Source organism: Panulirus ornatus, chromosome 5 (genome assembly GCF_036320965.1).
Source record: "Panulirus ornatus isolate Po-2019 chromosome 5, ASM3632096v1, whole genome shotgun sequence".
NCBI classification, from domain to species: domain Eukaryota; kingdom Metazoa; phylum Arthropoda; class Malacostraca; order Decapoda; family Palinuridae; genus Panulirus; species Panulirus ornatus.
In genome coordinates, this window is record NC_092228.1 from 18,414,053 (window position 1) to 18,426,981 (window position 12,929).

Consider the following 12,929-nt stretch of genomic DNA (forward strand, 5'->3'; position numbering starts at 1 on the left):
CGTCCCAGGTTAACATGGCCGCCGGGCAGGGCACCACGACCCAACCGTTCATCCAAGTGTAGAAACTTGATAAGACGAGAGAAAGTCACAATAAAGCGTCACTGCTGGAAGAAAAGAGGGAGTGGCGGAGAGGAAAATATTAAAGGAGATAGATGCACAAACTCCTTCCTGACTGTCCCCACTACTCCAGCCAGCCAGCCTCCTCGCCCCAGCCCACTCAATCCCTGTAATATCTTTCCCCCCAACGGTGCCCCACCACACTCCTCGCCGCCTCCCTCACACTCACCCCACACACTGTCACCTTCACACAGTTTCACCACCGTCACTGAAACACTATTTCCCCACGCCGCCCCTGACACACTATCCCCCACATCGCCCCAGACACACTATCCCCAAACCGCCACAGACATACTATCCCCCACATCGCCCCAGACACACAATACCTCACACATCCCCAGACACACTAACGCCCCAGACACACTGACCCCCACACCGCCCCTGACACTATCCCCAACACCACCCCAGACACACTAACCCCCACACCGCCCCAGACACACTATCCCTCACACCGCCCCAGACACACTATCCCCCAGACACACTATCCACACACCGCCCTAGACACACAATCCCCACACAGCCCCAGACACACTATCCCTACACCGCCCGACACACTATCCTCCACAACGCCCCTGACATACTACCTCCCACACCGCCCCAGACACACTATCCCCCACACCGCCCCAGACACACTATTCCCCACACCGCCGCAGACACACTATCACCTACACTGCCCCAGACACACTATCCCCCACACCGCCCCAGACACACTATCCCCCATACCGCCCCAGACACACTATCCCCCACACCGCCCCAGACACACTATCCCCCACACTGCCCCTGACACACTATCCCCCCACACCGCCCCAGACACACTATCCCCCACACCGCCCCAGACACACTATCCCCCACACCGCCCCAGACACACTATCCTCCACACCGCCCCAGACACACTATCCCCCACACCGCCGCAGACACACTATCCCCCACACCGCCCTTGAAATACCATCCCCTACACCGCCCCAGACACACTATCCCCCACACCGCCCCAGACACACTATCCCCCACACCGCCCGACACGCTATCCCCTACACTGCCCCTGACACACTATCCCCCACATCGCCCCAGACACACTATCCCCCACATCGCCCCAGACACACTATCCTACACACCGCCCTTGACATACCATCCCCTACACCGCCCCAGACACACTATCCCCCACACCGCCCGACACGCTATCCCCTACACTGCCCCAGACACACTATCCTCCACACCGCCCCAGACAAACTATCCCCCACATCGCCCCAGACACACTATCCTCCACACTGCCCCTGACATACCATCCCCTACACCGCCCCAGACACACAATCCCCCCTCCCCCCCCCCCCACACACACAACAGCCTCCGTCATTCCACCCCGTGTCGCCTTACACCAAACGGTCCAACCACGCACCTGATGCCGTCATGTAACCCACAGTGCCACCCAACAGCCCATCCACAGTGCCGCCACTAAAATACCCTATCCCGCACCGCCCGCCATGGCATGATCCTCCCCCTCCACCCAACCACACACACACACACACACACACACACACACACGACTCCTGGCATCCTAGCCTCATCGCTGGCTTGTTACCCCTCCTTCACCAATCATCCCACCCGCACTGACCCAATATCCTCATCCAGAGAGAGAGAGTTCCCCCCCGGATCACTGAGCGCGCATGACCAGTCACCCCCAACACCCACTGCCAACTGTCATTAATCTCACGAGAAATGGGGACCCCCTGCACAACACGGTGAGAAGCTTCCACCACAGTAATACCAGTTTTCACTAACGGCCTTACAACATCTACACTGAAAACTGGCCATCCCCAGTAATGCCGTGCGGCGCCAGGAGGGCTTGCAAAGCGACGCGGGGGAGCTCACCTGAGCGACAGGGTTTGCTTCCCGAGTGTACATGTCACGTATGGACCCCTGGATCAAGCCTAGCCTCGTTACACGACCCCCAGGCATCACTCACTATCTTGTAACTATATATATCATGTACCACACACCTCCATCTCTCCCTGACGGAAGGGGTAGGAACCACTAAGGCCCACCTCTCACCCTCCCGTGTCGTTGCACTGTAGCCAGTGTACTCTCTAGTCCTGCCTCCACCTACCCCTAGACAGGTGCCCTTTACCCAAACTTCCCCTGAAATGCTCTGTCTATGTACGTATATCTAGAATATCTAAAACAATAAATATTTCAAAACTAAAGACTCGACACCAGTCGCAGCCCACATCCCTACACACCGCCCCATGACAACATCTTTCATTACGTGCGAGGAGGCTGTTCTGTGTCGCCTGCATTGCGGCACGGTTACTGGGAGCGACACATGAATGGGTGGAAATGTTTAAGAAATAACTGAATGACGTTCCACGGCCACTGGTGGACACTGTCCCTTCCAGTTATAAACCTGAGTTATAGGTTGAACTTTATATTAACGGATAAAGCGATCACGGTCTGCTAAGCTGCGCAGCCGACACGAAAAGTAGCAAATACGCACACGTTGAAGAGCCCCAGCGGTTACAGCTTACGGACCTGGCCAGGCAAGCGCTGTCCACTCACACTGCTGTCCCCTCACTACCCAGCAACTGAGGAGATGAGCAACACCACCACGCAGCCAACATGAGATCGACCACATACGAGGCGAGGCTGACAGTCTACTACTGAGTCCTACAAGTCGTAACGACTGACTACACTACAGTCAGACCATGTGATTGGCCGCCTCAACAACACATCACAGTAGTGGATGCGGTCCTTATAACACGGTCACTTTCCGTAATGCTCCTAGAGTTGCCTCAATGTCTCCTGGATATTAAAAAAAAAAAGGAAAAAAAGATGTATCACATACCAATTCATTATTCAACCACACTGTTATTCATTACAATTTATTTCGAAAGATCAAGACGACTAAGACGACAGCCCATGACATCAATAAATACAAAGGTTGGCTCCTAAGCCGTCAACAAAATTCACTCATGTCTCGGTGCACTCGGTCCGTCATGGTGGCGCCGTCTGTCGCCCCTCAACACTGTACTTAACCTCTTGAGCCCAATGGGAAGACCCCCTGGGTATGACGCCGTGGTCTCTGACCTGACCCTCCAGGATCAAGTCATGGGTCAGTCCATCATACGGTCGTACTCAATGGTGCGAGTGAGGAACCTGTGTTGCTTTGGTTTCTTCGTCCAAGACCTGTATACCACACACACACACACGCGCGCGCACACACACGCGCGCGCGCGCGCACACACACACACACACACACACACACACACACACACACATTAAACATCCAGAGATTGTAAGGCCACGTAATCACAACAGCAACCTGTACAGTAATGAACATGAAATTTCACATAGTATGTAACAATAATGTCCAGTCATGACCTAACAAGACACATGAGGTGCTTGTATATAGAGAGTGTAGCAATGAGGCGCCGGCGGGATACGAGTGTGTATTTGTATACGCGAACAAATATAGCAATGAAGTAGACATGTAGGAATGTGTTGTGAGGGTGTATACAAGAAGGTGCAAGCAGTATGCACACGCGAGTGTAGCTGCAAGGTTATGGGGACTGGCGCGCACGTTATCAGTGTAGTATCCCAATGAGCTAGTGCACGTGTATATCCCACTTTAGTGAGCCAGGGTACAATTTCACACCCCTGCTCCTCTTACCCTGAGGGACAACGTAATCACGGAGCACCATGACGTGACCCAACCACAGGTGATACACATACTGACGTCCACTGATGCACGTCACTGCGACTTCCTTTCAAAAATTCAGAGATCACCAAAAACCCGGATGATCTCCACGTCTACACTTTAACTCCTTCCCTAAACATAAGAACACAGGTGAAGTATCTACTTCTGACGTCTGCAACTCGCATCATGTCTGTAAAAAATGAATTCTGTGCACAAATGTCGGTCACTCTTGATTCACACCTTCACTGACCGAATGTAATACCTAGAGGGTCAACGCCACATCTGCAGTAAGTCTTTCAACTTCGTGTGTGTGTGTGTGTGTGTGTGTGTGTGTGTGTGTGTGTGTGTGTGTGTGTGTGTGTGTGTACGTTCGTCTCACAGGGGATATGACGCATGAGCCTTTACTCTTGACAGGGATATGACCCCGTCAATGTGTACCCATAATGGGGATACCATCCCAGGCCTTGAATATCTATAGGGACTATCATCCCCTCAATCTTTAGCATGTTGTCGGACTCTATAACCTTTTATCCTTATAGGGAATATGACCCTTAACTAATGTTTACTCCCTAATGAGAATCTGATCCTTCTCCTTCACCCATAATGGCAATAATCCCTCTAATCCTTTGACCTTAAGGAGGATACATCTCTTTACCCCCCTAATGGGTATATATATATAACCCTCCCACTCACGGAGCCTGGCTCTGGTGGGAGCCGGGTGGTATAACAAGCCCAATCCCCTAGGCCCAGTGCTTAGGTCCCCTCACCACCGTCGGGACGCCGCCCAAGAGCAAAGGGCCCGCACCTCCTGAGGTGCAGGGAGGTTTAATCTCAAACAACCTGGAGCCCCAAACGCTTGTCTGACTGAAACCGCTTCCCTGGTCAGCAGGACTGGCAGAGCCACATGTGATCTGGCGAGTTCCACACTCAAGTGCTTCTCCAGTTCAGGCCTCGTAGTGTTAACCTACACCTACACTGGTGACCTCTCACATGAGGAGCGCAGATGTGTTACCAGTTTCGATCCCCAGCACAGCTTAAGCCAATGTACCCGTGAGTCTACTTCAAATGCGCTGCAGTCAAAAAAAAAAAAAAAAAAAAAAAAAAAGAAGAAGAGAGAAAATGATACACAAGTCATGGCATTATTTGGGTCGGGGAACCCAACAACAACAACAAGAAGGTATAGTGAAGTACTCACCTCTTTGCCGGTGGGGACATGCTTGGCTAGCTTGACCTTGGCGAAGTTGCCCTTGCCGATGGTCTTGAGGAGGCGGTACTTGCCGATCTCCTCCGTCCTGGAGCGGGAGGAGGAGCCCCGCACCGACGACGACGACGATCCGCTACCCCCGCCGCCCCCCGAGCCAGAAATGCCGCCCACGCCATCCTCACCCTGCAACACAACGCACACAAACACCGTTACACATCATGTGGTGGGGGGCACTGGAGGGACACGTGCGCTCTCTCTCTCTCTCTCTCTCTCTCTCTCTCTCTCTCTCTCTCTCTCTCTCTCTCTCTCTCTCTCTCTCTCTCAGAATGGGAGGGACAGAAATTGCAGTAAAGGGGTGCATGCAAGATCATAACAAAATATAACCCTCAAAAATAACAAAAAAGGGAGCAGGAATCATACAATGAACTTATCTAGGATAAAGTAAATTGGCATAACATCAATAATATAATCAGGGAGTGCATCAACAGAGTGGGAACAGTGTGTATCATCAACAGGGAATAAATATATATCTATCTATCTATCTATCTATCTATCTATATATATATATATATATATATATATATATATATATATATATATATATATCATTAATAACAGGGAACTACTCATACCATGACTGACTAATCTATCTTTATTACAATGTTCACAGTAACATGAGGGGGGGAGGGGGGGGATCTCCCTCATACTCGAGCCGTGATGGGTCACTAGCAGCCTCCACGAACGGTATGTCTGACCATATGTCTGCACCCCACCACCCACGACTACTGGCTATGAGCCTGAGCCAACGGCTCTGTAAACCCAGATCTCGGAAGCTTTCCGCGTCACTCTCCATTGAGGGTATAACCAGAGATGTGCAAACCCTCGGACGGAAGTGTTGTTAAAAGAGATTCTTCAACGAAGGCGCCACGCCACAAACGAGATACCCACCATCTATACCAACATTTATAAACAGTCTGCCCACACCCAGTGCGCATTACAGTCTGCGACTCGGGCGACATATTCGTCTCTCGTTCCCTCCCACACACAACACTATTCAAATAACCTTCGGAGCCCACCTTACCCACTCCCACACACACACAGACTTATACATCTCACACGCTAAAGCTCTTGAAAATGCAGATCTAAACAATGACCCAGCTCAATACCCACATCTGACACCACCAAGAAGGTGTGTGTGTGTGTGTGTGTGTGTGTGTGTGTGTGTGTGTGTGTGTGTGTGTGTGTGTGTACTGTTCAAGATGACGGCTACACCTTTCAAACCTGACAAGCTCCAGCTGGAAACACACGCCATCCTACACCTACAGTCCCAACATCAGTTCATAACAATCCTCTAAGTTATATCTGACTGCAATACATCAAAATATGATTTCGCCAAAATCACAATCTGTCCATACATTACAATGCACCATCACAATATGCTCCGCGGAGGAACATCAAATTTGAGACTTCTACGCAGAACACATCTTGTCCGCAGTAATTATGGCTTCACCCTGAACGATCCAATGATTACAGTGGTATAATTAAGTGGGGCGGCGGCTGAATGGAAGGCAATTAAAGGTGAGGGAGGAGGAGAAGAGATAGCGGTCATGCAATGATGATGATCATCAAAACAAGAACTAGAGCAGTAATAGATAGACAAGTGAGGGAGGAGAAAGACGAAGACGAGAGCATGAGAGGAAAGGATCAGCTCTGCAGCAGAGGCGAGGCGGAAATGTGTAGTCAAGCAGCTGGAAGTAGACAGGCGACTTAAACCCCATCATACAAGGTGAGAGTCCGGGTTCCCGGTGTTCCTCTGTGTTCAGTGCTCCCCTTGCAAACTCTAAGGCCTCCTACCCACTCGGATAACTAACTTCCGAGGTCACGAAGAGGTCATCTCCTATCACTACAGCGACCGACAAACACCCTTACCTCACCTACGTAATAAGGCAGTGTTCGCTCTGTTACTATGAAACCATCGTCATACTGTGGCTCTGTTGCCAGTCCTAACGTCGGTAACAACCAGCCATCAGGAGGAGTAAATATAACGTGTACAATAATGTGAGGGTAAAGTGGTGAAGTACCTAACGTGTGGGTGATCACGGCAGGTACATGACCTTACGCCCACCCACCGCTGTCCCCCCCGCAACGTATCAAGCCAAAATCAACAACATGACACAAGGCGGAGGTTGACAGACTTTGGGCAGCTCCTGCGCAGAGCCGGGATGAGGGACGCAGAGCACGTCCCGAGTCTGTGACGCACATCCTACCTCACCGCCTTGCACGTATACCCTCCGCCAGCCACCACGCGCCACGTGTAATCCTCGACCATCAGCAACAACATGAACGACCACCAATCAAACCCTACCATGCCATATGGGGATGGAACTCTACCGCCATTTTATCCATGACGAAGCAGAGCAGCTGTGCGAGACATGACGCCACCAGATATACTGATCAAAGAAGATGAGAGCGCAATAAATTCTGGTCACGACACCAAACGTCTTACCATAAGAAAAAAAAATCACATAAAAAGCCATCTCTTTCGCCATCATTACCGAAAACTTGGAAAACTAAAAAACACACTTGGTCCCAAACTTGCAAGTCAATTTGAGGGGAAAACTAGCAAGAAGATAGAGGAGAGCGACCTGCGAGTGGCAACCCGAGCCAGCAATAGGAAAGAAAAAAAAAATACTGTCCCCATCTGGGAGAGAGAAAAGCAACGGACGTGTCCAAACTGAAGCTTGGACGCTAACCTTGTTTACCTTGCACCTCCCATGCCAAAACAACCAGCATTATGTACCTACTGCCAACTATGGTCTCCCTGTAATCATCATTTCTTCACACATACGACCAGGGAAATATTGAGGTAAAGGTATGGACTATTTTCTTTGTGGGGTACCGTACACATAATTAATACCTGCACCGTCATAGCACATACTGGGGAAAAAAAGTTCCACATATTTACGGTCCTGGCTGTATCTCTCGAGGCCCTTAACCCTCTGTGCACGGCGGTGCGACCCTTAAGGCAAAAAGGTACGATGTCTGGCTATAATGGACTGGCCCTTCGTCTTAAGACCCTTTAAGTGTCAGGTCAAGAGGCCAGGCCATCAAACCTATGGGCTACAGCGTCGTGCTCACAGGTGCACACACTGGTGGTGGTGCGAGACAGCTGGTGGGTCGTGATCGGGTAGGATCCACAAGTCTTGGGCGAGTGAGTCTACATAAGACCTACACCCGAGCGCTGGTCCTACACCAGATGATGGAGAGGATGAACCATGTGCTGCTGAACCAACCCTCGGCCAGGCAACCTGCACTACGTACACAGGAGGAACCACCCACAATCTGCATGAAATTTTGGTCTGGAGTTCTACATAAATCAACTCATTTCAGGGTACGAATACTGTACCAAGAATCAACATTTGCGTCCTATAAAAATATAAGAAGCCTTGCAAGTCTTTCGAAAACATCAGTCCGGGCAAAGGAAATATTAGTCTCCCATCATTCTAAAACCTGACGCCCAGCGACTCCCATATACATTGTCAAATGAAAAAAAAAGAGAGCTTGTAACAAGGCTCTTGGTGAGGCTTACTCAAAACAAATCAAATATGCACATCTGCTACGAGTGCCATGCGCGGTATAATGCCTACTAAGACAATCACAGCTACAACATTGATAATGTCTTCGTGGATAAATTCAAATCACAAGTGAACGGCAGTGTTACACCCGGCGTAGCGTTACAGTACAGGAACGTGGGGGTAAACACACCTTACGGACAGGTTTTCTGAGAAATCTCTCAGTGCCCCATACCAGGTGACATTGTGGATGTCTTTACCACCAGTATGGAAACCACGGGCACGCATGCGGAGTCGGCCAGTATCAGTTCTCACAGGAATACCTATCCTGCTCGGGCTAACAGCCCTCTGAAATGACGTCTTTTTCATGCCGACGCCGGGTAGAAGCACGACGAATGTTCCCTCCAGACAACATCACGGGGAAGAATGAGGCTTGGAAATGTCAGATGGCCGGTGCAACAGCACCAATATCGGCGGTAGCAACAGCAGGAGGAGGAGGACATTGGCGTCGGCAGATGCAGCAAGACTGGGCAAGCCTTCAGGAGGGATCACACCTACCAACACTGGCGGTTAAAGCACCAGCTCCCGGCCGGCACCCAGGACACCGTCCCTGTCCAAAATATCGATTCTCCTGTGGCGGGAGGGAGTAGTCCCGGGGCGGCCAGTCACTCCCGGAGTGCGGCGGTAGTTGTCCTGGCCGTCCCTGGCCTCCTGCAGTGGGGCAGTGTGTCCTTCTCTGGATGGCCAGGGATTACTGAGGTGGGAGTTGCCTGTTACTGTCGATGCGCTGCAGCCGTTGTCTTGGCCAGGTTGAGAGAGGCCGGAGGACCTCAGCGATACAAGTTAGTGCAGGCAACGCGGTACAAGGACACAAGAAACCAGCGAGATGCTGAGGGTGCGAGACAAGGTGATAGCACACGACTGCACGCACTGCAGGCGATGCCTCAGCCACCAATTAAGCCATCAATCACAAATCATGGCACAAGGAGCTGAGTCTACTTGGGTCAACTCTCACTCAGCACATTCAGGCACCGGCATTGTCTTGTGCCACCAAAAGGGGCGAGGCAAAATGGGGTGAATGATAAGTACTGAAGCCGCTTGCATTCGAGAGCAAGAGTTCTTAGGGAAATGGAAGGTGGAGTGGGCGAAGTGGTGTATGCTCAAGACGGAACATACGTGGTACACAAACTGTTATGTAACATACCAGAGTAAGGGACAAGGCCACAAGTTCCCGTGAACACCATGTGTCAATACCTTGTGAAGCCTTCGTGGGGTTTTCACCACCACAGCCCGGGCTAGGCCCAGCTATAAAAGAGTGCCTTACCACAATAAGGTCATAGCAATACCTCCACCCTAAATATAACCTTTACATCAATAAAAACACACATCTATATTACGTCCTCGCCAGTAGATTAGCATCTTGACAAACGTCAAGTTCGTCTCCCGAATGTGATGCACGAGAAAAACACACCAACAAACGAAGACCAGGAAACTATCTCTGCAACAGGAGAGAGAGAGAGAGAGAGAGAGAGAGAGAGAGAGAGAGAGAGAGAGAGAGAGAGAGAGAGAGAGAGAGAGGAAGAGAGGAGAGGAGAGGAAGAGAGGAGAGGAGAGGAAGAGAGGAGAGGAGAGGAAGAGAGGAGGAGAGGAAGAGAGGAGAGGAAAGGAAGAGAGGAGAGGAAGAGAGGAGGAGCGAGAGAGGCGGCAGTAGCGGGATGGTGCACACAATACATGTTTAATAACTGGCAAGGGTGAAATGATACTGTCGCCTCCGGGGACATTGGCCCAACACATGGCAGTCAGCAAGGACACAGGGGTGCCACCAAGGACATATAGTACCAACCAAGGACACAGGCCGCTACACTGGGCAGCCACCAAAGACACAAGGCACCACAGCAGACACAGGCAACAACAAAGAAAACAAGACACAACACAGGACCCAACAATGGATAGAGGTCACAACACAGGGCCACCAAAAACGACACAGGTCACAACGCATGGCCACCACAAAAGACACTGGCCACAACACAAGACCACTACAAAGGACACAGACCACAACATAGGACCACCACAAGGAAACAGGGCTCAACTCAGGGCCATCACGAAGGACACACGGCCACCACAAACGACACCAGGCCACAACACAGGGCCACCACAGAGGACGCAAGCAACAACACAGGGCCACCACAAAAGACACTTGCCACAACACAGGGCCACCACAAACGACACAGGCCACAATACAGGGCCACCACAAAAACACTTGCCACAACACAGGGCCACCACAAACGACACAGGCCACAACACAGGGCCACCACAAGACGCCACAACACAGGGCCACCACAAAAGACACTTGCCAAACACAGGGCCACCACAAAAGACACTTGCCACAACACAGGGCCACCACACGGGACACAGGCCACAGGGCCGCCGTTAATAACACAGTCCACAACACGGGGCCGGCAACTATGTAAATCACGTTTCACGTAACATGGGAGAGCATTACCATGTGTTGCTTCGGGAGAAGAATACACCATCTGGTGCTGGTCACCTCAATCTTGGATTCCTGTTACGCACCACACCACAGCGAATTACTATTCAGTGCTTCAAGGTCCTGTTATCTGCTATACAGACTGAACAATCCCAGTAAACAAATATCAGAACCAGCTCACACCAGCAGCAACTGACAGCGTGGGTTAAGAATTAACAACTGCACTCAAGTCATCCCAGGTACACAACAACAAGGAACAGATGACATCGGTGATTTACGTCAAAAGACAGTGCTGGACGCTCGGCTCAATGTGTGGATCCAATTTTGAAGACGCTGGTCTGCAACTAAATAGATTACATGGTCAATTCTCAGGTGAGGCTTACTGGCGCCTCCAGCGGCAAGTAATACCTTCGTGCGCACTACCAACTGACAACAGAAGTGTGGTGAAGTTAACATAACGTATATAAAAGCATGGAAGTCACGCTACGAGGCCAATGCGCTCCACCTACTCATATCCTCAGTTAGAACACGTGTGTTCAACATGGTAATTACAGGACTAAACAACCGCACTCTATCCAGTCAAATCCTCGACTAATCTTCCCAAATGCATCTTAAGCTTCCCGATGGCATCTTGGCTATTAAGGTCAAGGCTGTGCCTCCCCCGAGGCAAGCGATGTGGAGGAGGATGTGGACCACGAGCAAGTTCTCCACAACTCGTCCGTGACTCTCCACCTCGGAACCCATGTGTCACTCTGTCGACTGATCAACATGTAAAGCTTTTTACGGTGACAATGGTACAAGCCGCTTTGTAAAATGCTCTGACGGATTTGAAAAACACTCGCTCAAATTATACGCCGTTCATTTTACAGGTTCAATACCAGCCAACTGAGCCACACACACACACACACACACCACTAATGGGAGGCAAATTACCGCTGTTTAAAAAAAGCCACAGAATGTACTGTGTTTCCTGGGGGACTAATGCGGAAGATGATCAGTCAAGACGGAAGCAGTCCCCTACACCCGTGACACTATGGTAATCATAAAGGAATGGCGTGCAGGGCCTTGGCACACGTCACTACCACCTGCACATTAAGGTAACCGCTTGAGCACGACGGTATGGCCCTTAGGTATGATGATGGCCTGGAGTCTGACCTCAATGTAAGGGTCACGTCAAAGGTCAGCTAATCAATACCCAAAAGGGGTCGAACTGTCGCATTTACGGGCTACTACTAAAGTCATGGTCGCCCTACCGGCGCTGTGAACTAACCCCGCCCAACACCGTATTACACACACACACACACACACACACACCATATCATTAATTGTCATCTATAAAAATACTGAAAACCTTTGCATACTGTTCTAGTTATAATTAGATCTTATTCAGCATTACACCTGGTACATCAATTAATAGGAGGATAAAACTGAAACCATTCTCCCATTCTCAATTTTACACAGACAACTGAAGCCCCGGAAAAAACTGACGGCGCTCTGAGACATCCCTATAATAATAAAACCGCATCACAATTTGTGGACGCGAGTCCAACAGAGAGCGGCCGCGATATTTCTGAAACCATTTCAGGACATGCAAACGACTTGTAAGCCTTCACGCTTCGCTGACACTCCCTCTATAGCCAAGAAGTTTGAACCCCGCGTTCGAAACGGTGACTCGAGCTACATGGTATCAATCAATCAGCAATTCCAGCGAACAATCACACAAGGTATTTTTACCATTTTCCACCAGTGGTATTCTGGGCCAGATGCAGCTCCTTCATCACCCCGCGTTGTTGCCCCCCCCCCCCCAACTGACAGGCTCCTAACACAAAGCCACGACATGACCCCCACTATACATAGCAA

General features: G+C 50.5%; 1 protein-coding gene across 1 annotated transcript in view; it reads right to left on the reverse strand.

Moving 5' to 3' along the window:
- The window catches only part of LOC139748610 (MAP/microtubule affinity-regulating kinase 3-like), a 370,334-nt gene that overhangs the window by 289,359 nt on the left and 68,046 nt on the right, over positions 1-12,929 (reverse strand). The window contains exon 3 of the mRNA XM_071661752.1: positions 5,001-5,192. Coding sequence (XP_071517853.1) covers positions 5,001-5,192 — 192 coding nt within the window. The remainder of the gene's footprint in view (positions 1-5,000; positions 5,193-12,929) is intronic.